The sequence below is a fragment of the Bos javanicus genome, chromosome 2 (assembly GCF_032452875.1).
Source record: "Bos javanicus breed banteng chromosome 2, ARS-OSU_banteng_1.0, whole genome shotgun sequence".
In the NCBI taxonomy this organism is placed as follows: Eukaryota; Metazoa; Chordata; class Mammalia; order Artiodactyla; family Bovidae; genus Bos; species Bos javanicus.
Genome location: NC_083869.1, coordinates 75,972,719 through 76,000,627, shown reverse-complemented (window position 1 = coordinate 76,000,627; position 27,909 = coordinate 75,972,719). Strand labels below are relative to the sequence as shown.

Sequence of the window (27,909 nt, the reverse complement as noted above, 5' to 3'; positions counted from 1 at the left end):
ATCTGGAGAAAACTCTAATTTGAAAAAATACATGCACCCCAATGTTCATTGCAGCATTACTGACAATAACCAAGACAAGGAAACAACATAAATGTCCATCAATGGAGGAATGGATAAGAAAGATACGGTACATACACACAATGCAATACTACTCAGCCATAAAAATAATGAAATAATGTCATTTGTAGTATCATGGATATACCTAGAGATTATCATACTAAGTGAAGTAAGTCAGATAGAGAAATATAAATATCATGCAATATTATTTATATGTAAAATCCAAAGAATGACATGAATTTATTTACAATACCAAAACAGACATGCAGACAGAAAACAAACTTATAGTTACCAAAGGTGATGGGGGCAGGAGATAAATTAGGAGTTTGGAATTAACATATACACAGTACTATACATAAAGTAGATAATCAACTGGGACCTACTGTATAGCACAGGGAACTATACCCAAATCTTATAATAATCAATGAAAAGAAATCTGAAAAAGAATATATATATACACACACACACACACACACACACACACACACACAACTGAATCACTGTGCTGTACACCAGAAAATAATATAACCTTGTAAATCAAGTAGACTTCAATAAAATACATTAAAAATAATTTTTAAAAGTGAAAGTTATACATCACACCTGAACTATTCTAGCTGAAAATAAACTAGGATCATTCTTTGGAAGAACATTAGCTTTAACACTTACATATGAGCTACCACCACCTCTGATTCTCTCATGCAATGCAAATAAAGCACCTTATCTTCTTGACTCTTTGGTATTATTTACCTTCAAAGAATAAAGGGTAAGATTAAGGCTCCCTGATGGGCAATAAATATTCTACTCCTTTCCCTTGTCTGTCACTGCAGGACATTCACAAGGAGTGAGGAGACAGAAATCCAGAGGCTTGTGGTAGCATCAGAGAAAAGAGATCATAGGGACAGTGATGGTGATCAAAAAGTCCTCTAACCAGGTTTCCCTAAGTGGCCTCTGCAGATCAGTGATATTGGCAAATGAGATATTTATCTAAGCAAATGGGAGAAAACTCTCTGTTTTAGAGATTCTCCCTTGCATATTCACATGTCAAAAGCTTGGATAAACTCTGTCATTACAGAAAAGAACAAATTTTTGTTTGGTATTACCCAACATCTTGCATAATATTCATATTTATCTTAGAGTTGTACTTTAAGAACACTATATTAAGTTTCTGCTGTAGGCTTATTAGGGCATTCAAAATGGTTCAGATTCTCGTGAGACCCAAATAACTGTGGTTTTGCAATTTATCAATGTCTCCCTGGGTGGACATGTATATTACTAAAACTTCAGTCTAGGTGAATCAGGTTAATGAAGAAATATGTTTACCCCAAAGGAAGAAAAATATGCTTATAAATAAAAATGATAAAGGTTTATTAACTTTTGTCATTTTTTAACCTGTACACATTTGAAAGCATGACAAATGCCGCAGGACACACAGATAGTTTTGTAAATAATTTAAGCAGATTTATATTTACTCCCTAGACGTCCATGGACCTGATGCTGAAAGCTCGACCTCTGTGTACCAGTGCCAAATTGAATCTCAGAGACAGAGTTTTGGGTGAAGTATAAAAGAATGGGTTTATCGCTTTGCCAGGCAAAGGGGACACATAGCACTCCTGCCCTCAAAACTGTGCCCCAACCTAGGGGAGTCTGGTGAGAAGTTTTACAGCAAGGGTTTAAGGGTTGGGCTGCTGATAAGATTTTAGAGTGTATGCAAGGCCTGTACTTATTTAATTTGGAGTCTGGTGGTCTTCTGATTTTCTTTGAAGAATGCTTCATTAAGTAGTTCCATTATCCATTTGCTGGGGATTTTTACTCTATAAAGAGCTTAAAGCTATTGTTATGTGTATAATTTGAGGAGGAACCAGGACCCTGCTCCAAGCCCACACTATTGTTTCTTGGCTGCTTCTCCCCTGTCTCTAGGTCTCCTGATTAGCAACCGTTCAAATATGCCCTTTGGAACTCAGGGAAAGTCATGGAGGCTGGAGTCAAGAATGGGGGATACGAAGTCTTTCACGCCTGGGAGATCCACAGGATCTTACTTGGTTTTGGACCCTCTGGCTCCCACATAACTCACAAATCCGTAAATAGAAATTAGAGACAAACAGGAGTATTATAATTTATTATTACTTCCCCATTAATACCTTAGGAAGAACTCAACTCTTTATTGAATACCTATTAGAAATAGAGGAAAACAAAAGGGCAACCATTAAATGACATGCGAGCATTGTGTCTGGCAGGAAGTCACTCAACAAACATGAAGGAACAAAAAAGAATTCTCACTTTACTGATAGGCAAAAGAATGATTAAGAGGTTTCCCAAGATTACATTTACACAGTAGAGCTTGGATTTGATGCTGGTTTTGTCTGACTCTTTAAATCATGCCTTCACTACACCATGCTGCCAATTTAATGGGAACAAATTACTTTTACTACAAATATGGGCAGGTAGCAGCTCTAGCTTCAAGGAAAAATCTGTTGGGGGAAGATCAGAGATATGCACAACAAGAAATCTGTTAAAACAGACAGGAGGCATTAGTGACACAGAAAAACAGCTTGTATAAAAGAGAGAAATGAAAGTTTCAGCACAGGCTTGGGAATGACTGTGAGTGAGATAAGCAAAGAAGTCGTGTGTGTGTGTGTGTGTGTGTGAAGGTGTGCGCGCCAGAGGCACCAACAGGGAAAAGCATGAAAACAGAGTGAAATTGAGCAAGATACTGTGGGGCTCCTGGGCACAGAAGTCTGTCTGTGTCTCCTGTTTCTTGTTTGTAGAAAATGGGCTTCATTCAGCCCCCATGACCTTCCCTGAGTTCCAAAAGGGAGATTCCAATATTTGTTAATCAGAAAAGGGAGAGGATAAGGAGACTAGAAAGTAGCAGGCAAGAAACAATAGAACAGCCTTGGGGCTGGGTCCTGATTGCTCCTCATGAAACACGTAATATCTTTGAGTACTTCTGCAGACTAAGACCCCCACTCAGATGGAGGATTGTAACTTCAGACTGAGAACCCTGTTACCTCACCACCACCTAATTGAAGAAAGTCACACATTCTGTAGCCTTACCCCCCAAATTTGCCTATAAAACGTTTTCCCTCTAGACCAGAGGGAGTTCAGGGGTTTTGAGAATGAGCCTCCTATTTCCCTTGCTTAGTCCTGCAATAAACCTTTCTCTACTCCAAATTTCAACATTTCAGTTTATTTGGTCTGTGTGCTGGGCACAGGAACTTTGTTCATTACAAGAGCTCCAAGGGCAATGCTCCATGGACCTTTCGGATCTTGACCTCTAAATGTTGTAGGGGAGCAGAGTATGCCACCCCAAATCATGCCTCTTTGAGCTGGTCAGTTTTAAGAAATAGGAGACAGAGGGGAAGCTCTGAAAACTGAGTAGAAGCTACCCTTCTATAAGAGATACTTGTATTTATAAAGGGACTCTCCATTATAAGGGTGTTTCCCTTGCTGCTCCAGTAAGAGAATGACTAAATCTTTAGAACTCTCACCAATGGAGAAGCACAGATTTAAACCTGTATAACAACCTTAGTTACTGTGGCTTTTCCTGGTAAACTCTCACAATCGTCCCTCTCCCAACATGTTCCTTTTGTCTTTAAATGAACAAAGTACTTGGTTAAAGTCTTGAGGCATTTCAGGGAGTTACTGAGTTTTGGCAGCTCTCTCCCATTTATAAATGTTTAAATGTATAAATGCTTACATGTTGTTAAGCTTCTGTTTGTTTTTATCCTATTAGCTTATCTTTTATTGCAGGGAGATCTTAGCTAAGAACCTAAACATGTAGGAAAAAAGTTATTTTTCCTCCCCTTACAGTGTCAGAAGGCAAGGGCCGGCTCAATACCATCACTGTATATCAAATATATACAGCAGGTGCTGGATAAGTACACACTAAGTGAGTGAGAAGATATGGCTGAAAAATGAGAGGGGGTTGGCTTACAGAAGACTTCATATTGCTTAGGAGATTATATCTTGTTAAAAAAGAGATATCAAGCTTAAGGTGGAGTCACTTGTGTTAAGCCCATGTCACTAAACTGAGACATAATGACTAACCTAATTTCACTCTTTCCCAGGAATGCTGTTTTAACCAGTCACTGGTCAGCAGTCATTGGTCAGCACTAGAAAAGTAATTCACCTGATAGACTCCTGCTGTTCCTCAAAGAAGATGACCTTGCCTAAAACAATCTACTTTTTGCCAGTAACTTTCTTTTTCTGCCTATAAAGTCTTCCATTCTTCACAGCTTCTCTGAGCCCCTTTTGATTTGTTGGATGAGATGCTGCCCCATCCACAAATCATTGAATAAAGTTAGTAAGTTCTCTAAAATTTACTGAGCTGAATATTTTTAACACTCATATCTTTTATACTTGAGTCAGTGACTGCTCTGGAATTCACCTGGAATCCAGGAGAAAATGAGACAGAGATCAGGCGATGCCACAAGGCATGGAATGTTCTACAGTGATAGGCTGAAGTCCAGTTGAGCTATAGCCTTCCTGCCTCCTTGTTTGAGACAGCAGAGTTAGGAGCCAATATCCTTTCTAGAGCCGAATTCCAATATAATAATACAGTGCAAACAAAGCTCTGTGCATCACTGATAAACCTTGGCTAATTCTTCACCTGACCCAGCTGCATTTTCTCTTCTGTCAAATGAGGAACATGATGCTAACCTCCGGAATGAAGACTGTGGATCCTGAAACCAGACAACTTGCGCTGATATTTTCATACTCCAACTGTGAGACCTTAAGTAGGTGACTTTACCTCTCTGTGCCTCTGTTTCCTTATCTGTAAAGTAGGGTTCAACATACAGTTAGCATACAGGGTGATTAGGAAGGTTAACTATGCTAACAGACCAAAAGAACATAATTGTTTTTGGTCTTTAATAAGTATATATATATTTTAAGCCTTCCTTGTCATTTTCTTTATTCTTATTACTGTTTCCACATAATAAGGACTCAGTTCTTAGGCTATAGTCGATACTGAGGAAGAATGATTACTTTCTTAATTTGAAATTTCTGAGATTTTATTTTAAAAAAATTTTTCCCCACTGGAGTACAGTTGCTTACAATGCTGTATTAGTTTCTGCTGTACAGCAAAGTAAATCAGCTACATGTATACATTTTGGATTTCCTTCCCATTTAGGTCACCAAGAGCACTGAGTTCCTTGAGTTACACAGTTGTTTCTCATTAGTTATCTATTTTATAAATAGTTGTGTTTGTATGTCCACTCTAATCTCCCATTCCATCCCACAACTTAGATGCCCACTGACAAATGAATGGATAAAGAAGATATGGTACATGCATACAATGGAGTATCACTTAGCCATAAAAAGGAACAGCATTGTATCATTTGTAGAGATGCGGAAGGACCTAGAGTCTGTCACACAGACTGAAATAAGTCAGAAACAGAAAAACAAATATCATATATTAATGCATATATATGGAATCTAGAAAGATGGAATAGATAAACAAACATAGAGAACAAATATAAGGACACCAAGGGGGAAAAGGGAGGTGGGGTGTGGGATGAGAAAGAATGACTTGAACAAACTCATTCTTCAGGATTTTTGAATTTTCAGCATCAAATAAACCTCTTACTTTGGAGCTCTTAAAGCATTCCACACATTCCACACATATAAAAAATTATATGTGTGCCCATGGTTGCATCATCCTTCTCAGCCCATCATCAAGCTCATTTCCTGTGCATGAAGCACAGGTTTACTTATGTGACATAAAATGCTTTTGCCTCTGTGACATCCTTTTTCATCGACATCCTTTTTCATCTGTCTCTGTAGAGAATCCCCTTAGCATTAACAACCCAATTGTCTGGGTTTTTGTATGAAATATACTGCATCCTTTAACTTGATATGATAGGGGTGATAAGTTAATTGCTGTGGGCACCTGACATTTGCAAGGAAAAATGGATACCTCAGCCCTCTTTCTTCCAATGCAATGTAAAATGATTAAGGTTTGCTGGTTTCTCAGTGGGGGACTGCTGTTTTCAGGTGGATATTCAGAGACTTGCAAATTCTAGATATTAAGCTGTTCTTGTCTGTCTTTTTCTCTTTTGTGAAGGGATGGCTGGGGAGGGGTCAGGAAGGACAAGGGGACAAGCTATGAATAGCTTTTTTAAAAAACCTATTCTTTGTAATAAAACTGTTCATCCATATTAATTCCAGCTTCTTTGCAATGTGCATACCTGGCCACTGGCAAAAATTGTGAAATCTCTAAAGTTTCCCTTCCCTGTCCTTGTCTTTTATATTCTACATGGCCTTGTTCCTTTGAAGGACACATTTTGCTCCTCTCTGTCCCCCAGAACTCATGGCCATGGTGTCAGGAATAAGAAGGAACATGCAGTTAGTACACATTTAGGTAAAAATCACCATCACTGGCATGTAGAATAAGACCTTCCCCTCCTCCCCTCCCTGAGGACCTACAGGATGATGAGGCTCACAGTGTCTTTCCCTTATCATCTTTTCTGGGTCATTTGGAAATCTTTTCTGAGTGTTTTGGAAATCATATGACATGAAAGGTTTTTATCCAAGAAAAATGCACAGCTGCTCATACAACACATAGTAATTTGTGCAGCATTTCAGGGGATATGAAGCACCTAATGCAACATGGAGATCCTTAAGAGTCCTAAGCAGAGTTCAGGCAAGACTTCCTTCCTGTGAGAAGGTAGGGATAGGTGGGGAAAATAAGCAGAAGAACAGGGCTTCTGTCAATATCACTGTATTCTACATTCTGTCCCAAGACATAAAACCTGGAGTGGAGATATGTCTAAAAATTCATATTAGAATAAGAATAAGGTGAATATTAATATTATCAATGTACTTACAGTGCTTTTTTATCAGAGGATGCTGAGAGATAAGACACAGTACTATACCATCATTCTGTGTTGTAACACAACCTAGTAACTCTGTGTTAAGGGAAAAAGAACAAAACAACCCGAACAAAGCAAAGAAACACAATATTTGGAGAAAGACATTTTTAATTGGAGGCCAAGCTGAAAGGTTACAGTAGGCCCATGGAAATTGATTTAGGGATACTCTTTACAATTTGTTTTTTCCCTAAGGAGTCCCTAAGTCAGAGAAGAGTGAGTCTGTAACTGTTAATTTCTGGATACACATTTTGAAGCCAGAGACATATGTGAAACTTCAGGTTTTGTCTGAACACTCCATGAGACTTGAAATTCTACTCCAGAATATACCTGCATTTTCCTTAATATAAAATAATGTGCACTTCTTAACCTTTGAGTGAAGTTGGTGCCCTAGGAAAATGGGTTTTTAAAAATTGAGGTGTAGGTGTGTGTGCACATGTGTACATGTTTCCTCATTGTCATGGCTTACTTCTGCAGGGTGGATGGTGCTAAAGTTACATTTGAAAAGCTTGGATTCAGAGCTGAGGTTACCCTGAGTGATAGATGTCTCCAAACATGCTGTGATCATTTCACAGCATCCGTCATCATGACAGTTGAGGGGATATGAAAAGCCAAGGGTTTTATAAAAAGAATTTAAGCAAGAGTAAAAGCATAGAGCAGAACTACTAACTAGAGGCCAATATAAATCATCATCTCCACAAGGAGGCCTTAGGGAGGTAGATCCCCAGGCTGGTGGGAAGCTCTGGTCTGTGTTTTACTTTGGTCTATATTTAGATATTGAACATGTTTTTTCACCAAAGGTTAAAAGCAGTCCTTAGTTTGGAACAGGTGCTCAAAAAATATTGTGAAATGATGTGATTTCCTCGAATCAACTAGAATGATGCTAGACTGAGAAACTGTTAGGAGCTTAGCTCCTTTCCAGGGTCTACCATGCTGTTCTCTGTGGAAAAAACACAGTACTTTGGAATCAGAAACCAGGGTTGGATCTCAGGTCAGTCACTTCATAGGTGTAAATTAGCCTATATAAATCTCAGTTTCTTAAGAAATATTAATCATATAGATTATGGAGTAGATTAGCAGTGATATAAGTGAATGATAAGATCTGGTACACAGTGAACAGTCAATAGAGGTAGCTACTATTACTATTACATTACATTAATATAAAGAAATACAATATAATATTTTGTAACATATATGAAGACTATACAGAATGTAATTCTTTATACTAAATTATAATTGAACAAATTCTGAATGAAAAGAAAAACAGAGGCCAAGGAAAGGCAGTATGCAATTAATAGCTTAAAGATGTAATTTATATTGTATAGACTTTAAGGGTTTAGAGGACAGCAAAAATAATTAAGACTAGAGAAGAAAGGGCTGGAACTGGACCATGGAGAAGATTTGTGTAGATAGAAGGAAGATGAAAGTTCCTGCTTCACTTAATTTAGTAAAAACTGCCAATATAAAATTTTGCAAGATATCCTTGAGCAAAGTGAGGAGAACCATTTATATCAGTTGATGGCTAATTAAGTGGAAACAGTGAGTGGGAGGAAGGAGAGACAATAATGGCCTTTAAAGCAATGCAGCTCGTTGGTGACATCCATCTGATTCATGTCAGACTTCAGGCTTTATGTGGTTATAAAACCTTCCCAAATCTCCTCTGCCACCCAGGGTTCCTTATGACCATTACATTGTGGTCCCCACAGTCAGGAAGAACAAATCTGGAGGAATGATTGTTCTGTTTTGAATGTTATATTGTACACATCCATCACTGACAAAATAGCATATGTACAAAACAGGGGCAGAAGATGGTGAGATGTCTGAGGAAGAGAAATTATGTTGTCAAAATAATAAAAGAAAAGAAGAGATAAGAAGACCAAGAGAACTAGGGTTGCTGTTCTCAGGTATTTGCAAAAAAAATGAAGATCGTGATAAAGAAGGATGAACTTTGGTTTGGGATGGTCCAGCAAGTAAGCTAAGAGGAGTGTTTGGTGATTTGGAGATAGAATCAGGTACAGTGGAAGGAAGGATACCCTACTGCTTACAATTTTTGCAGAAGATAGTGAGCTATCCTGGGAAGTCGTATTTCTATGCTTATAAGAAGTGGGATGGAGTAGCCAAATAGCAGGAATACATTTAGTGAATGTGGAGATCTCTACAGGTTATTCAGATTGTGGCTGGACCACTTAATTTCAAAGGTCCCTTTTCCAATTCTTCAGCCTTTTATAACCCTCCTTTTTTAAAAAAGCAGAAATTCAGTAGAGGCCAAGGTCAGCCATCACATTTCTATTGAAAAGACAAAGTTAAAGACTATATTTTTGCTTTAATTGATTCTAAAAATCAAAGATTAGGTTGGAGCAGATAAGCAATCAAAGCCGAGGCCCTTATCTAACTGATCATTGAGCTGCTAAATGGGGTAGAAATTGTATTCTGAAGAGTTTGGTTCATGGCCTTTCCTGAGCCATGCAACTATGTCACCTCAGAAGCACCTGCCTTGGCCACTTTGGCATCTTTCATTTCATCCCAGAATTTCTCACATATATATGTATATTGGGGGGTGAGAGGGCTATGAAGAGGAAAAAAATGACAAAAAGAAAATGCTTTACTATAAAATATAAAATAGTTTTTGCACTACAGTACATGGAGTTCTATCAAAGGCAACCTGACCAGATGATTTTCAAGATAAGACTGAAATTGGAACCACAAAGTAATTAGAAACCCTGAAAAAATGGTGTGAAATTGACCTTGGCAGCTCCCAGTCCAGGTCACGTCCCTTTGGTCCTTCTTTACATTGTACCCACAGCACACCTGTCATCCCTTATTTGTCTAAAGTCTTAGGGATAGTTCAGTTAGAATATGACTCCTCCAAATAACAAAAATTGTAATAAATATCAATACATCAAAAATGTATGTGTACAGCTTCTCCAAAGACATGCCTTACTTCATTTCTTATTCACAATAGCAAAGTCATTAGGGCAGATATCATCATCCTTATTTGAGAAAAAGGTGGAATGATGAGCACAAAATCCCATGGCCAGTAAGTGACAAAATCAGGAGCAGATATGTATTGATTTTTCTTCTTCTAATCTAAGCATCTTTCTACAAGACTAGATGTTAGAAGGAAGTCATGTGTGTGTGTATGTATGTTGATGCTGCTTGCTAAGTCACTTCAGTCGTGTCCGACTCTGTGAGACCCCAGAGATGACAGCCCATCAGGCTCCCCCGTCCCTGGGATTCTCCAGGCAAGAACACTGGAGTGGGTTCCCATTTCCTTCTCCAATGCATGAAAGTGGAAAGTGAAAGTGAAGTCGCTCAGTCGTATGGGACTCTTAGCGATCCCATGGATTGCAGCCCACCAGGCTCCTCCATCCATGGGATTTTCCAGACAAGAGTACTGGAGTGGGGTGCCATGGCCTTCTCCGTATGTATGTTGGGTATCTTTAAAAATTAATACATGATGATCCATAAATGACTGAGAGAGCTTCAGTGTTTCTCAAATTTTGACTATCTTGACCTTTGAGGCTGATGATCATCTATTGTGGAGCACATTCTTGTCCATCATTGAGTGTGTACTAACATCTCTGCTGCTGCTGTTTAGTTGGTAAATTGTATCTGACTCTTTGCAACCCAATGAATTGTAGTCTGTCAGGCTTATCCATCCTTGGGATTTCCCAGGCAAGAATACTAGAGTGGGTTGCCATTTTCCTCTCGAGGGGATTGTCCTGAGCCAGGGATCTAATCTACATCTCCTGCTTGGCAGGCAGATCCTTTACCAGTGAGCCTTTACTATCATCTCTGGATTTTACCAACTGGATGCTACTAGCAAACCTCCAGTTGTGACAATAGAGGATGTATATTCCAAATATTGTCAAATGTCCCCTGGAGCAAAATCACTTCCAGCTGAGAACAACTGATTAACACCGGGTATAAATTAACACCAGGTATAAATTGTTTTAAAAGAGAAGACCAAGCTAAATTAATTGACATTGAGCACGTATGTGTACATGCAAATCTGGACAGAAAAACCTCCCAATGTCTTTCAGCTTTTCCCAGTAATCATACCTTCCCATCACAAGGAACAGAGGTGCTGTCTTGGCTTCGTTTCTAATGTGGGATGTGATTTGGATGGTGTGTAAAATAAGACTTTCACTGGCTATCAACTGAGGTGTTTTTATTTCCTTATACACCAAATGACATCATTTCCCCAACAAAGCCACACAACACTTAGCTATAGGAATCCAATAAATCAAATTGAATTGTTCAACAATAGATATTTATATAGAAAACATAGAAATCTTTACCCCAGACAACATTTCAACAAGGGTGAAAGCATCATTAGAGTCATACATTCTCCCCTCAAATTGATTCTGTTTCACTTGCTCAGATGTTTGTCAGATTAACTTTACTAATGAATTTCCACAGTTGTTTAGTCTCTCAACTATGAAGCCACAGCCTGTGCTTAATTATGATATTTTCTTCCAAAGTCCAGGTCTTTTATCTGACCACTGACAGCTAGAAAAGATTTGCTGACATGGCATCTAAACAAATCTGTCTTATTTATAAAGGACAAAACCAAGAATGCAATGTGTGTGGACACTGGTATAGAAAAGCATACACATATATTGTGCATATATAATAGGACACAGCACTTGTCATAATTGTATTTTTATTTAAATGTATTGCCAGCTCTTTTAAGCCCCAAAAATATATATATTGCTGCTCAATATCTGAAGTTAATAAAACAGTGAGGGAAGAGCAACAGAAAATATCTCTATTGTAGACTCACAATTTAAGAAAGAATTTCAAATTAGTTTGATATACTAAAAGATGCCTGAACACGTGTGAGGCACTGACTTTTGTAAAGAAAGACATAAGCACTGCACAAATACATATACACACACAGGCATACATATCATATCTCCAAAACACACGACACGTCAAAATTTTTTGGAAAACATTAAGTCAATAGCTCAAAATCAAAGCAAACACTTTGTAATTTTATGTCTCTCCCTGTATTTTTCATTGAATTAAATCATTGTTGAAGGAGTTTTGTGTGTCTCAGGTAACTAGTTTGTCCTAAATAAATCCCCAAACTAAAGTGCTCATTAATTTCATGTATACTTATTACCCATATGCACAAGTATCATTATCTCCTGATTATGTTACTGAAATGCCAAGCTGAATATATTTGAAGTTTTGCATTCTGTCCATTAAGTAAAAGAATAATGTGAAAGAACTATTAAAAACCCCCAACCAAAGTAAATCAGCGTGCAAAGGATGCTTCCCGAGCACCACTGAAACAGAGCCTCCACAGTGGGACACGTCTGCACACCTCCCAACGGCATTTATCCATTCTCATGGCAAAACACATTCGATTTCAGAAAATAAATGGATATTAATTTCCATCCAAATGCCCATTTCAATTCATTATCTAGAAAGGTAAATATTCACAGAGGTGACACCCAAGTCAATATTGACCTTGGGGGATAATAAATTTTGACATTTTCCAGAATAAACAGTTCACATAGCATGCATGCACATGTAAAATTGTACCTGGCACATTAACCATGAAAGAAAACTAATAATATCTCAAATTTATTATACATATAGTTGTGTGTACACATATATATGCATGTACATATAGCATAATAAATTACTTCTTATATTGAATTCTATTGAGAATACAGAGTAGGGAGTTCCCTGGTGATCCAGTGGTTAGGACTCAGTGCTTTCATAGCCATGGCTTGGATTTAATCCCTGGTCGGGGAACTAAGACCTTGCAAGCCATGCAGCATGGCCAAATAGATAAAGAAGAAAAATAAAGCAATAGGTCCAATTTAAACAAATAAAAGAATGGAGAGCAGGAGCATTTGGAGTTCACTTATATGTAAGTACAGTGTAGATCGAATGCAATGTGATTTTCTAATGAATGGTACACTAAGGAAATGTGTATGCCTGTGGTGACAATAACACTCCAACCAGAACCGGAAACTAAGCCTGAATCCAGATAGGGTACAACTGAATTTCATGTGTGTATTTGCACAATGTCTAGTCACATTCATTAACATTAGGGAACACTAAGAAGGCCTCAGTTCTGGAGCCAACCGTCCATTTCTCCCATAAGTGTTATCAAACAGAGGCAAGAATTATGGAGAGAGCACTGGACTGTGTACCAATTGTCTGCCCCTCTACTGTCCCTAATCCAGGCATGCTGTCTGTACTTGGGCTTCAATTAGCCTCTCTGTATTTTAATTCAGTTTATCAAGTAGTTATTCACTGTGTGGCCAATGAAAAGCCTTTTTTAAAAAGGTCAAAGTGGGTGCATGTGTCTTTTTTAATTTTAGTCTTCTCTGGATATATGCCTAGGAGCAGAATTGCAGGATCATATATGGCAATTCTACTTTCAGTACTGTTTTTCATAATGGATGTAAAAACTTACATTTCCACCAACAGTGTAGGAGGGCTCTCTTTTCTCTACACACTCTGCGTCTGATATTTGTGGACTTTTTAATGATGGTCATTCTGACACACATAGAGAACCAACTGGTGGTTGCAAAGGGGGAGATCGGTGGCAGAGGGATAGATTGGGAGTTTGGGTTTAGCAGATACAAACTATTTGTAGAGAATGAATAAACAACAAGGTCCCACTGTATAGCACAGGGAACTATATTCAATATCCAGAATGGATGGTGATGAACCAGAATGGAAAATAATACATGAAAGAATGTATCTATGTATTTATCTGTGTGTGCTCAGTCATGTCTGATTTTCTGTGGCCCCATGGACAATAGCCCACCAGGCTCCTCTGTCTGTGGAATTCTCCAGGCAACAATACTGGAGTGGGTTGCAATTTCCTACTCCAAGGGCTCTTCCTGAGAGAAAATTGAAAGCGCATCTCCTGTGACAAACACCCAGGGTGGCCTTGCGGCTGCACAGCAGCCAAATGTTGGCCACGATTGAGGCCACCTCCCCCACTTTTTCTTAAAACCTTCGTATGCCTCATCACTTTTGCATGAAACTATAAACTTGGAGATTGCTACAATTACAGGTAAGGCAGGAGGCTTTGTGTGCTACTTGCCTGAAGAATCAGGAGAGGAGAGTAGGTTGAGTGATAGGATTTTGCATCTCCTCTCCCCATATCCTGCAAAGCTGCCATCTGTGCAATTTATTTTACATAAAAATTCTACATAAGATTTAATCTTGGAAACCATAGTGTTCTCCTCCTAAAATAAGTTTAAATATTTAAGGTCTTGTTCCCTGGAGCACTCCTTCTTTTGGAGAGCTAGAACACAGCTCTGATTCATTGCCTCAGTGTGAATGACTTCGGGATACTCCATGTCCCTTCCTGATGGCTCTATGGTTGGAAAAAGAGAAGCAAAGCCTCTCTGATGGTGAGGACACTGACCATTGAACAAATTGCTTAGCCTCTTTAAACCTAAGCAAGGAGGTCTGCTGAGACAAGAAAATAGCTGAAAAACAGGACAGAGAAGACAGAGACCTCACAACTAAGCTAAATAATAGCTCAAGTCGAAGGGACACAAGCAGGAGAACTAGAGAATAAAGCACAGAATCCCCTGGCCTGGCTTTCCTTGTGACTGGTGATGAAAAGAAACTGGACACAACGGGTAGTTCTCTGCCTTGCAGACTCTCTGAGGCCCACAGAGCCAGTGCTCATCACGGGACCTCATCTGTGGTGAAGAATAATGTCATTCAGCATATGCTTGTTCAAAACCCTCCCTCCCATCCATCCCCAATGGGGGAAAGGAGGTTGGGGGCTGGACATAGGGTGAACTCTGCAGCTTACCTCAAAGACCGAGAATGGATCTCAATGTAGTCCAATCTTTGCATTATTAGAATCTGTGATCTAAACATCACAAATAGGGGTTTTCTTATCAGTACCAACTTTAAAAAACAAAAATAAAAACTGAACATCCATCTGATAAAGTCTAGGAGGGCTACAGTATGATGCAGTGTTGAAAATACTGAAATTTGTGAGGAAGGTCTCTAGGGAGTATGAGACAGGAACAGATGCACTAAAACTGGACTCATCTCAGGCTCCTCAAGACCACTATTTAATGGTATGAGCTTTAGTGAGTAAGACAATCAACTTGCAGAAACAGGAAACTATTTGCCATGAAGACTTTTAGCTATGGGGGAAGTGCTGCCAGCAAAGTTAGAATAAGATGACCTGCGCAAGGGGGAGAAATCTGTAGGTCTAGACTGATAAGGTTTTTTTTTACCCTGGATCACAAAGACTAGGTCTGCAAGGTTGACCATCTCAAGTTCAAGAGTAGCTCAACCTTAGCTTTGCATTCAAGAAAGCAGTGGGAAGAAGCACGAGCTGTAATCAAGATTGCCGGGAGAAATATCAATAACCTCAGATATGTTGATGACACCACCCTTATGGCAGAAAGTGAAGAGGCACTAAAAAGTCTCTTGGTGAAAGTAAAAGAGGAGAGTGAAAAAGTTGGCTTAAAGCTCAACATTCAGAAAACGAAGACCATGGCATCTGGATCCATCACTTCATGGGAAATAGATGGGGAAACAGTGGAAACAGTGTCAGACTTTTTGGGGGGCTCCAAAATCACTGCAGATGGTGACTGCAGCCATGAAATTAAAAGACACTTACTCCTTGGAAGGAAAGTTATGACCAACCTAGATAGCATATTGAAAAGCAAAGATATTACTTTGCCAACAAAGATCTGTCTAGTCAAGGCTATGGTTTTTCCAGTGGTCAGGTATGGATGCGAAAGTTGGACTGTGAAGAAAGCTGAGCACCAAAGAATTGATGCTTTTGAACTGTGGTGTTGGAGAAGACCCTTGAGAGTCCCTTTGACTGCAAGGAGATCCAACCAGTCCATCCTAAAGGAGATCAGTCCTGGGTGTTCACTGGAAGGTCTGATGCTGAAGGTGAAACTCCAATACTTTGGCCACCTCATGTGAAGAGTTGACTCATTGGAAAAGACCCTAATGCTGGGAGGGATTGGAGGCAGGAGGAGAAGGGGACGACAGAGGATGAGATGGCTGGATGGCATCACCAACTCGATAGACATGAGTTTGGGTAAATTCTGGGAGTTGGTGATGGACAGGGAGGTCTGGTGTGCTGCAATTCATGGGCTCACAAAGAGTTGGACATGACTGAGTGACTGAACTGAACTGAATTGAAATTGTAAAAAAGATATGGACTCTGGTATCAGGGAAATATGGGTTAACATCCTAGTGTGACGACATGCAAGTTATTTGATCATGGGTAAATCACCTGACTGTCCAAGGTGGCTCATGTTTGTCCTCGAATGGGGAGGATGATAACTATTGCATCAGACTGTGGGGAGGAATAGAATGAGCCCATCAGGTACCACCATTGGGATGAAGTGTATCTTTGGAAGCTCTGCTCAGGAAGAAACACATTATTTAACTTAATCTTTCATCTCTAATGTTGGGACTTTCTGATGTCGTGAATGAAATCTGGTGATTTCATTTCTTGTGATGGTGTTAAACAGTTCCTGTGTTGTAGAAGGAGAAGCATTAATCTCTCCTTTAATATCCTGGTAAGCTCAGCCTGCTTCCAATTTTCTTTAAAAAACAAAGAAACAAACAAAAAAACCCTGCCCTCATTGACCCCAATCCTGTAACCTGGAAGAGCTAATCTACTCAAAGGTAAGCTCCATGGATGTGGAGCATGTTGCCAGGTGACTGCCATGGGGTGGGGCACAGACTCAGAGTGAAGCTGGGCAGACTTCTTACCCACAGCCCCTCCCGAAGTTCCATTTCTATTCCTCAAGTAGGCTTGTGGGTTTCCTTTCCTCATGTGAATCGATAAGCTCTTCTCACCTCCCATTATTGATTAATTATAATTTGCAGCTCACAGACCAATCACATTTAATGAGAAAGGAAGCTACCTGTTCCTAAATGAGAGGTAAGACAGGGAAGCTGTACTTCTTCATACAGGAATCCTAAAAGGCATAAACAGGGATAAAGAGCCAGAAAGCTTAGACTTGTGCCCCTGGGTGTATGCGGCCCTTTGTCATGGGTTAAGTAAATCAATTTTGCTCATCAATTTTTAACCAAAGATTGTGGGAAAATATTTTTCCTGTAATTTACACATGGATGAAATATGGAATGGAATGCAGATTTGTCTGAGTGTTTAAGAAAAAATTCAAGAAATTACATGCTTCAGCAGCCACGTGAAGCTAAGCTCTCAGACTCCCCTGGGTTCTGTGCACTCTTTTTTCTGGCAAGCAGCACTTCAATGGCAAAGTTTAAAGAGCATTAGCCTTGGCCGTAAAACAACCAAAAAATCATTTACTAAACGTTAAATGAAACAGGCAGAGTGAAAGAAGGGAGTCTGAAAGGGGAGAGAGGGATAGAGAACAGAGGAAGGGATAGGAGTAGAAGAATATGGGGAAGGGAGGGAGGAGGGTGGAAGGAAGAAAGGAAAGGCATTGGAAAGGTGGCAAATTAAGAGTGAAGGGGAAGAAATGCTAAAGATAAGGAAGCAGAGAGAAAAGACTCAAGGAGAGAAGAGAGGTATTTAATACACTGAACAAGACTAGAGTGGAGGACCCCACTGCCATGGCTTTGATTTGAAGAGATACTGTTATTTTTTGTTGTTGCTGTTTTTGGGTTATATGGACATCAATCCAATTCTCCCTCCATCAACTGGTTTTCAATAGCAATAGGCTTTCATGACTATACAGAGAAATAAATGCACAGTAGGCATTTCATAAGTACTTTTGAATGAATGAATGATGCACTTGAAGATGGATGAGCATTTATAACCCATTAGGTGTTGTAGCAGCACCCAATTTTAATCCAACATTTACAAGGACAGAACACTTGAACTAAAGATTCACCAAAAGGAGGCATCAGCAGTAGCCAGAAGGGAAGTACAGCTCTCCTGACCTGCAGATTTAACTTCCATCTGCTCAAGTTTCCTGCAAATGGAGAGCTTAGGCTACTTGGAACACTACATATATTCCTGCTCATGTTCACTAATTTTTTTCTCAAGGTCTGTTCAAGGATGCTTCTCCCCTAATACTGACATCTTCTGTCAGGGTTTTCTGGAGGGGATGTGCTCTTTTATTTTCTAGGGGCAGCTCTTTCCTCCACTTCCTTAATGAGGTTTGTAGTAAGCATTTCACTGGCCAAAACCCAGAAGCAGAGATCATACCTGAGTGCACCTTGAAAGAAACCAAGTGGGCTTTCCCAAGTGCAGTGGGTAGTAGATCTCTGTCAGGACTGCCCTAAGAAAAGTCCTTGATGGGAGGTTTCATGTTTGGTGACTCTGTCTACATATTTAGCAAGGCAGCATGAGGAACCCAGGTGGCCCTGGGTCTCTGTCAGATGGAGACCAATTCTACCCACAGTCCCTCTGCCATCCAAGAGAAATAAGAGCGAGTTTCCCTTTGCCTCAGCAATTACTCAGCTCTCTGATGAAGGGAGAGTGAGCCCTTCCATCTTTGCTTGGGAATGGAAATGTTCTTGTCTTTGCCCGATTACTATTGTAACTGATTTTGAGAGAATCCATGTTGGGATTCATTAGTAATTATAAAAACAATCATGTGTGTTTTATACAGAGTAACTCATGTTATACTGACACTACAGGTTCATGTTAGTATCCATAGGAAATCCTGAGTGACAGTCACATCGACCCAGAGCTGTGGGACCTGTGCCCTTTCTACTGTCCTTTATCACCTCCCAATTGCCCATCTGCAGCATTTTCACCCTTGCAATACAGAGGGTCATCCTGGGCAAAATCAGGAAGTGGGTGACACTTGTCTTGGACATTCTGAACATTCTTCCTGTTTTCCCTTCCCCAACTCAGATCATCTTCTCCCCCTCCTTCAGACACTGGGCTCTATCTCTTCTATAAATGTTTCTTCTGTTTCTCTTAGTCAAGTGGAGTTCAGTACAGATTAAATTCTTATATTTTCTCTCCCAGTGAGGCTCTGTGTCTTAAGGGTTCCCTATGAATCAGAAGGCTTTCTTTCATATCTACAGATTCAGGGACCAACGGAGTTAGTAGAAGAATTGTTTGCACTCAGATGGGTGGGGGTATTGGAATTCAGTGGGCTTTCCCAAGTGCAGTGGGTGGTAGATCTCTGTCAGGACTGCTCCTAGAATAGGCTTTGATGGGAGATTTCACATTTGGTGACCGTGCCTACATATTTAGCAAGGCAGCATCAGAATGCAACAGATGTTTTTCTCCCCTCTTTTCACATCTTAACATAATCAGGGAAAAGCCAATGGTATTACCCAAAATACGCGGCCGCATGACAGAGAGGAGTGGGGAAGAGAGGAAGGGTGGCAGAGAAGAAGGGACATAATGTATATATTCAGCAAACAGTGGCCTAGACTAACACCTACAAGCATCTGTCTGTTAGGCAAATCTCTTTAGACAGCTATTTGCCTCGGAATGTCTTCAGAAGGATGTATCTGCTTCCAAAGGTGGATAGTTAAAAATAATATACACCACAAGGGATGTTTTGGCATTTTCCTTCACTTTCTTTCTATCTTCAACATTGATGTTGTCATCCTTTAAAACTCAATCAGTTCAGCTGATCCAAGGAACAGATGGCATTAATCAACCCCCCAGAATATGCACAAAAGCAATTAGAAACGTAGAGATGTGGAATTTATGCCAGCAAATCAATTACCAATGATGGCAAATCAACCTGGCACACCCAGCTTCCCCGGTTTCTCCTTCCCCAGAGCAGCCACTTATAGCAGTTATGATCCCTGGTTTACCTCCCTGCCAGAGGGGGATGAGAAGGTGGGGGATTGAGGTTTAATTGCTCCTTCCTTAATGACTAGTTCTCACTCTGCTGACAAAAACCAGCATAATTTACAGACTATAAGATGCATCAGGATGATGGATACAGACAGCATGTGCTATATGGTGTCATGCAAATATGAAATACACCGCACTCAGAATATGGTCGCTTGGTATTCCCCGAGAAGAACTTCATTTCAGAGAACTGAGCACCTTTTCTAGTACCTACAGTTCTCATTTGTCAAAAACAATGGAAGCTGCAATAAAATACATTTTAACCACAAATCTGTGCCTTCTGTGAGTTTACTAGCTCATAGATTCCTTGGTTTTGAAATTACTTGGCTCATGATTTTCTTTCTGATTCTTTATGACCTTTGCAGGTTCTGAAACTTTCCTTCTTAGGCCCTTATTAATTATCACCTGTGTTATTGTAATAAGCTCTTCACTGGTTTTCTTATGACTAGCCTTCATTCATTTTAATTTTTCCTTCGTACAGTGATATTTTAAACACAAAAATCTGATTATGTATTATTTAATTACATGTTAAAAATATTTTGATGACCCTCTATAGTTTTCACAGTAAAAATCAAAGACTCCCATGTTTACCTACTTGTTCAGTTTTTTCTTCTATCTGTAGGCCTATGAGTCACTCGTGCAAGTAATCACTACAACACACAAAGCCTCTAATACCTCCCTTCCTTTTCCCAGCTGGGAAGTCTGACTCTAAGTCTTGACTTACATTCTGTTTCCCTCAGACAGCCCGCATCGATGCCCCAGCCAGTTTAAGATTCTCACTTGTGCTTACTTTTGTTATAGCATTTATCACTTTGATGTGATTAAAGATTTATTTTGCTGGCTGCTCATGTTTAAATTTCCTTGAGGTCATGGCCTCTATCTTTTAATGCATCTTTATTCCTCCAGCTTCTTAGAAAAACTTGACTTTAAGAAAGAGAACTTTTTCTTGGGACTCATTTCTTCAACAAAATTTTTCAAATGAGTAACATACACAAACTCTTAACACTTAAATCTTCTCCCAACCACAGCATAAGAAGATGACATCAGAGACTCAGGATTATGTTATCAGGGCAGTATTGTAGGTTTGTAACTAGATAAGATCTTTCCAGTAGTTTATGACTAAAACTACTGGAAAGATTTTATATTCCATTAAATAGAATCTAAACTTTTCTTCTTTATACTTAACACTGAGTTATGAAGAAGGATTTTTATATCAATATATATCTGTGTATTTTCAGACTATATAGAAAACACTCATTAAAATTGCAAAAGCAAGTTAATAAAATTACCTCAAACTTGGTTTTAAGGTCAAAGAATGGGAAGATGTTCTCTTTGAGGAACAAAGAACCATTTGACACAGAAATAAGATTATGTCAGCAATGAACTCATGGAAGTATGCAGCTTTGTGTAAATGCAGAAGCCCACTCTTCAGCTCCAAATCCAACCAAATGATCTAAATTTCTGCTCTTTCACTTAAAAGCTGCATATTCTAACATCTTCTTAACATTTCCCAAACTAGAATAAGTAATACTTTTTATTTGAAAACAAACAAACAAACAAACATAAACCTATACATTTCAAAAGACTCTAGCAGTAGGACCATAGAACGATCTTGGTTTAGAAATGAAAAATTTTAGTTGGAACCCATTCATTTCTTCTCTCATCTACATATTTTAGGCATTGACTATAGATATTCAGATAAAATATGATAATCAGGGAAATGGACATTTAGTTGGGGAGACAAGAACTGGAAGTGCTATGGAAATACAGTAATAATATACAGGACATTTGACCTAGCTTGGGGAAAGTGTGTATGTTTTCCGGGGGAGGAGATGGAGAAAGTGATAGAAGATAGAAAGTGTGAAAGGACATTCTAAACCAAGTAGACAGACATATGCCAATAAACACAAGAAAACGTGAGAAAGCATGGTTTGTCTATAGAATACGGAATTCCAGAAACTGGAAATTAGACAATATGTGAGGAGTAATTTGGATGAAATTTATAGTATTAGGCAGAGCCTGTTCAGGACCAGCCCAATGCTGAGAAAGGAAGCTTATACCTGCTATTTAATTAATAGTTTTGTCTGACATCTATTGACTTACAAGACATGATACCAAGAGAGGTACCTTTTTATGGTATTGTGTATGTATGTGTGTTTGCACACACGTCACATCTTCAAGGCTATATCCTTTCCTTATCGAGTTTTGAACTGAAACTTGTAAAAGAAAAATAGAACATCTGGTGTTCATCCAGATATAAGGTTTCCAATCTTTGACTATTGCAATGTCTGGCATCTTGCATCAAATGTAGATTAAGGTAAAGCTCAGGAGCTGGTTCTGGTGGAAAGAGCTGCCTCCACAGCCTTTGTTATGAACAGAGCTGCAGAGAATAACTACAGAGATTCCAAGGCAACTTTCTTCAGATGCACACACATAGACCCCATCAGAATGCATGAGGATTACTTTTATATCTTGTAAAGAGTCTGATCTTTGGAGATGGACAGATACAGGTTCAGTTTCTGATTTTTTTTCATTCCTTGAGTTTATGATCTTGGGAAAATTATTAACGTCTATTAACCTTAAATTTACTCATCTGTAAACTGGATTTAATAAAGTCTACCTAGCTGTGCTTCCTTGCCAAATTGCACATGGATTGAGAGATACTAAGCCCATAGCAGCTTACAGCTAGTAGGAATTAAACCTCTATTATGTTGTTATTCTAAGTATAATTGCTTAACAGTTTTGAGTACTATCATCCCAGAAGTGTCTAATGAGAATCCTGAAACTTCAAAATAAAGCCTTTTTGAGTGAATGATTTTTGTACTCTAACCTTTCAGGTAACTAGACCATCTCCCCATTGTCCTACATGACAAGGATAATTAGGCTTGTATATATAGGTCATATTTCAGCAGAGTTCTGGCATACAAGATAAAGAGCTTTTTGTTCACCATCTAAAGAAAAAGTTTTAGGAACATTTTTAATGATATCATATTATTTTGTTTTGTAACAAATGGGCACGCAGTGAAAAATAAAGCAATCTAATAAAGGAAAACTGGGTCCCATTAAAGAAAGGAAAGGCAAGAGAAGCTGGGAAAAGAAAACTGCAATTTAGAAGACAGTCAGTCATTCATTAGAATGAGAATAAGACATGGGGGTGAGTTAAGATGCTTCTTACAGAAACTGACTTTTTTTAAAGTGTATACCCTTGTATGATAATTGCTAGTCCAGGTTTTCTGTTTTCCAGTTGTGGAAATATGAACCTGATTTTGAGATGGGAACTATGTGAAGAGAAAGGGAAAAGAATTCATCTGGATAGTCAAAGACCAGCCCATTTAACCATAGGAAAATCTTCAGGACTCTTGCAAGTGAGCAATATAATGTTTCTTTCACTTCTGATGGCTGCAATGTAAATGCCATAAAAAAGTAAATGGCAAACACTTTCCTGCTAAAAAGAATCTAGTCTTTGTTTATTTATAATATTATGTATTGATTGGGTTTGTGCATAAGCTTCAGAAAACTCAAGGTACAGTGCGTCTCTTTATTTGAAGATCTTTAGGAATATGATTGACATCTTCCTATATTTTTGATAAAGTTCTGCCTGTGATGAAAGGAGTAAAGAGTTTTCAATTTCTCTCTCCTGGCTGTTATCTGCGTGGACTTAACATGTAGCAACAAAGAGAAAAGATGCTTAGAGATCATGCAAGTGACTGGTCAGAATTAAGGCTCTTTATAATCAAATAGTATCCAGTTATTGTAAAATAAAGTGAACAGTGACCTTAAAAGTGTCCCCTGCATTCCTCTTGTCTTCTGAATGCAAGCATGTCTTTTAACATACCTGTGTGAAGAATTTCCTCTGTAAAATTTGAGCTGCTATTCTATTTGGGAGTAGATACATATCTCAGTTGCTATTTTATACCTGAGCTGTGAGAACAGAAATGATGCATCACCTGATGGGTGTTTGGCATCTTAGCTGTGGCATAATTAGGGCTAGAACTCCTATCATTTCAAAAACCTAGTTTCACTCTAACCAACTATCAAGTCTCGTCATTTCTTCTTATGTCAAAGGAGCTGATATTATATGTAAAACGTTTTTTTTTTTTTCATTTAACACCGGCCTATCATATCTACATTTGAAATTAACTAATTCCCTCAGGGTAAACCCAAAGGAAGTAATGTAGCTGTTTAAAATCCTGAAAATCCGAAATGGGGGAATTTCCAGAGTTTTTATTACTGGTTGGTAATTATGTTCTCTGCACAGATTCATATTATCTATACTGTAGCTGGCCTTCTAACCTGACTTTATTTTAATTTTGTTTAATTAGAAACTTATAAGACCTATAATTGGGCAAGAATTCATTTTTACTTTGTAGCTAAATGCCCAAGTTTTGGTCAGATTATGAGAAAATTAAACACACACAAACAGCACTAACAATAATAAATTGTTGCCAGAAGATGAGAAACAATTAAAAGTTGTTTTTAGTTGAACAAAGTTCACAAGTATACCATGGAGCATCTTGGGTAAACAATCCATTTCCAAGAGTACTGTCACAAATGACTTGAAGTATTATTTCAAAATATAGAAATAATAATCCTGGGGGAAAATCCTCCAAATTATCTATAAACTTACAAAAATTGACAATTTTAAAGATTTCTCTTTGTCAATATATGCATATAAATGCTAATGGGTTGTAGCTAAAAAATAAACAAAAGCACTATAAAAAATGGATTAAGTATGTGGACAACAGAAGTCTGGAAAAATTGTGGAATGTTATTTATTTATTTTTTTTCCTTAGAGGTTCTGCATCACAGGTTTGGAAGACCACCAGAACTGAATTCAAAGTAATTTTCTGCTGCTATTCTATTGTTCACTGAATTAATACATTTTGTTTGGCAAAATAAAAACATTTAACATTACTGTTTAAGAACACTGACCCCCATATATTTAGCAAGCAGCATGCATTCAACTGAAATGTTGATTGGAAATAGGGAAATTACACTGTCAGTGATGAAATACTAAAGCTCATTATCACAAGGTTTTATTTTAAATGCCTAGAATTAGCTTTATTGCTGCATCAGTAATGATAAGCATGAGCCTTAAGCTCATACCATTTAGGTTTTATGAACATTATTGTAACATTAACTATAATTCAGTTAATTTACAGAAAAACTCATCCTATGTTTTTTTTTTTTTCCTTGCTCTTAAGATGCTATATAAGGAAGCCAAAACCATATTCCTATAGAGCATGTTCTATTTATTTCACCCTTATTCCTCATTTTTTTCTTCATAGATCTTCAAAATATTAACTGTTTTCAGATAGGTATATGTGCTAGAGGGAAAGCACAGCTGTTTTACTGCCACACCTTTGCATCATTAGGACAATACCGACCTCTAGTGTTCTAGGAGTTAGAGAAAGAAAGCACCATGCCTAACTTCCTCCTACTGAACCACTTAAATGTTTTTCTACAGCACCATGGGAACAATTTTACTTACAAAAGAAAAAAAAAAAAAAAAAAGAGGGGGAGAAGCAGGAGGATGTGGGGAGAAGAGGAGGAGAAAGAGGAGAGAAATATTAGATTTCACCCTGTCCTTACCTATTCTCTGAAATAATTTCTGAACTAAGCCCTTTTGGTTCCTCCCCTTTAAAGAGGCTGACCTCTTCAGCATACCTTTAAAATACAGACTTTAATAAAAATCTTTATAATCCATTTCCACTAACTATCAATTTCAGATCCCCCAAACTTCCAATCACAGATAGGAGCACTGGGTCAGCTTTGGATCATTATCAGTAAAATTTTCCAATTGTTTTCCCTTGAGGTACTGAGTATCTCTTTCTTAAGGACCTTTTGGATTAAGGAAGGTGGAAAGTGAGGTAGAGAAACTTGTAAGTAGTAAGTGGCCTTCCTACTCTTCTCCAACAGTGATGGTTCACACCAAAAAAATAAGAAAAAAGTATCAGAACAGTTCGAATTTGGTTATATATTACTGAGGTTCATGATGAAGTTAGTAGATAAGGCAGGAAACCCAGAACCTTGAGGAAACTTAATAAACCATCTTTGGAAACCACACAGATGGCTTAATTGCATTCTGTCTTCATTTAGGAGTTTCCAGAGATGGAAAAACTTCCCTTTCTCTGCCTAGAGAAGCAGTTGAGCAATTGAACTTGCACCTCTGATGGCTCCAGCAATTTATTCAAGTTTGACGAACTGGGTTCTTTAAATACACAGTGCAGGTGGCGGATCCCCAGGTGTCCAGCTTTCCTGCCTATTAAATTAAATGCCCCGCACTTGCCGAGGTTAGAGCTTGGATGGCAGTGTACACTTAGTGCATACTCATTATGCATTCTTTGGCACAAAGATTTTGGGGGTGGAGTGTGCATCAAAGCTCTTTCTCCTATAACAGGGGCAGCCATTGATCTTGTCGTTTGACTACATCGGCCCATGACTTTTAGGCCAAAACTCCCAACCCTATTAAACAGATGACCATTGGTTGCAAGGTATCCCAACTGGAGCCTTCTGCCTAGGGGAGAGCTGAAAGCCATGGATAGGGAGGCACAGGGCATACTGCAAATCGGAGCGAGGCAGCCGCATTCAGAAAGGAACCGCTGTCACCGAGTGCAGTGGCTGGGAGCATCTCTGTGTCTGGAAGATCAGCCCCCATTCCTACAGCCAGAATCGGGGACCCTTCCCGGGAGAAGCTCTGCTAAGATCAGGCAGGTAGAGAACGCGGAGCTGGCGGGAGGCTGAGGCAAGAAAATCTTCCCTTCTCCCCCGAACTTTCCGATTCGGGAAGAAGGGCAGAAAATCCAGAGGGGCTGGCTCCTTCGAGCTCTGCTAACTTTTGGGATGGTTAGAGCGATAGAAACACACCAATCAGCATTTTCCCCCTTTTCCTTTGCTCAGAGCAGACACAATTGAACACGCTTGGACAGTTGAGTGTCTTTCCAAACGTCAGGGTCTCCCACCTCACCTACTCGCCCCAAGCTCCTGATACTCACAATTTGCCGCTGTTAATCCTAAATGCCACAAGCCGGAAAAGAACAAAGTGAAAACGCTGGTCAGCCGTGGTCCAGAATCCATTTCCCCCGAGTAAGAGGTCCCTCCCAATCGCATTCCAAATTCGCAGGCTCCAGCCGCGGCTTCTTCTCTCTCTCTCTCCTCCTCTGCACAGTCTGACCCCCGCCCACCCCCCCGTGGAGAGGCACTCGCGGCTTCACTCCATCCCTTGTCCAAACGCTCTACTGAAACCGTGGCGGGGGTTTCTCTGGAGGTGCAGATGGAGCTACTGTCCCCGCAACTGCCGCTGGCTTGCACTTCCCTTCCTCGCTCTCCTCTTCCTCCTCGTCCCCCCTTCTTAAAGGTGCAAACCCGACCCAAAGCCACAGCAGGCGCCCAGCTCTCTGGACAGCCGAACGCACCTCGCTAGCCACTAAAGCTGGAATCAGCACCCGGGCGGCGGACAGCTCCTTATAGGCGAATGGGGCGCGCGGCGCCGCCCCCGGCCAGGCCCGCCCGGCTCTCTCCTATAAGAGAAGCCTGGCTGGGCGGGTCTTCGCCCCGTTCCGGCGCGTTCCACCCGGACCGCCCGCCGCCTCGGTGCGCGCAGGCTACCTGGAGGGGACCGGGGAGGGACCGCACATCTCCATCTCTGCCTCGGTCTCTCTGGTTCCCCTCCTTCCCTGCCCCCCAATGTGGGGGATGCTTAAAAGCATTGAAATTTAAACCAGGTTTTCGAAGAACGATGCTGAAGGGATACTAACAGGAGTTGGAAGACAGAACGCATTAGCAAGAGGGAATTTCCTTTGGAAAGCTTGACAACGAGATGGTTTTCTTTTCTTTTCTTTTCTTTTTTAAGAGGCGAGGGAAGACTTGAATTATTGAATTACGCGATTGAATTTGCCCCGGGTTTGTTCTCTAGAATGGAAGGCTGACTGGCATTGGTAATATTGGGATTTCTGATATAGCGGTTTAACGTGGTCCCAACCCCGCACCCAGCTCCCATCTCCCGTGGCTCATCCTTTGACGGCGGACCAGGTCTGCGTCTCCCTCCTCGCTGTTGGCACATAGCTTTGGGCAAGTACCTCAAGGTGTTTGGTGATTTCGGTTCCGGAGCCCAGGAGGTTCCTGGCATGTGAGAGAGAGGGGAAGACAGATCGGGCGTGGTAGATGAGAGTCAGGGTGGGGGTCCTAGTTGACTCA

At 39.7% G+C, this 27,909-nt stretch overlaps 1 protein-coding gene across 1 annotated transcript in view; it reads right to left on the bottom strand.

The window, feature by feature from the left end:
• The window catches only part of CNTNAP5 (contactin associated protein family member 5), a 1,042,386-nt gene extending 1,015,202 nt beyond the window's left edge, over nucleotides 1-27,184 (bottom strand). Inside the window, exon 1 of the mRNA XM_061440248.1 lies at nucleotides 26,709-27,184. Within this exon, the coding sequence (XP_061296232.1) occupies nucleotides 26,709-26,823 (115 nt within the window). The 5' untranslated portion in view covers nucleotides 26,824-27,184. The remainder of the gene's footprint in view (nucleotides 1-26,708) is intronic.
• Nucleotides 27,185-27,909: the final 725 nt, after the last annotated feature.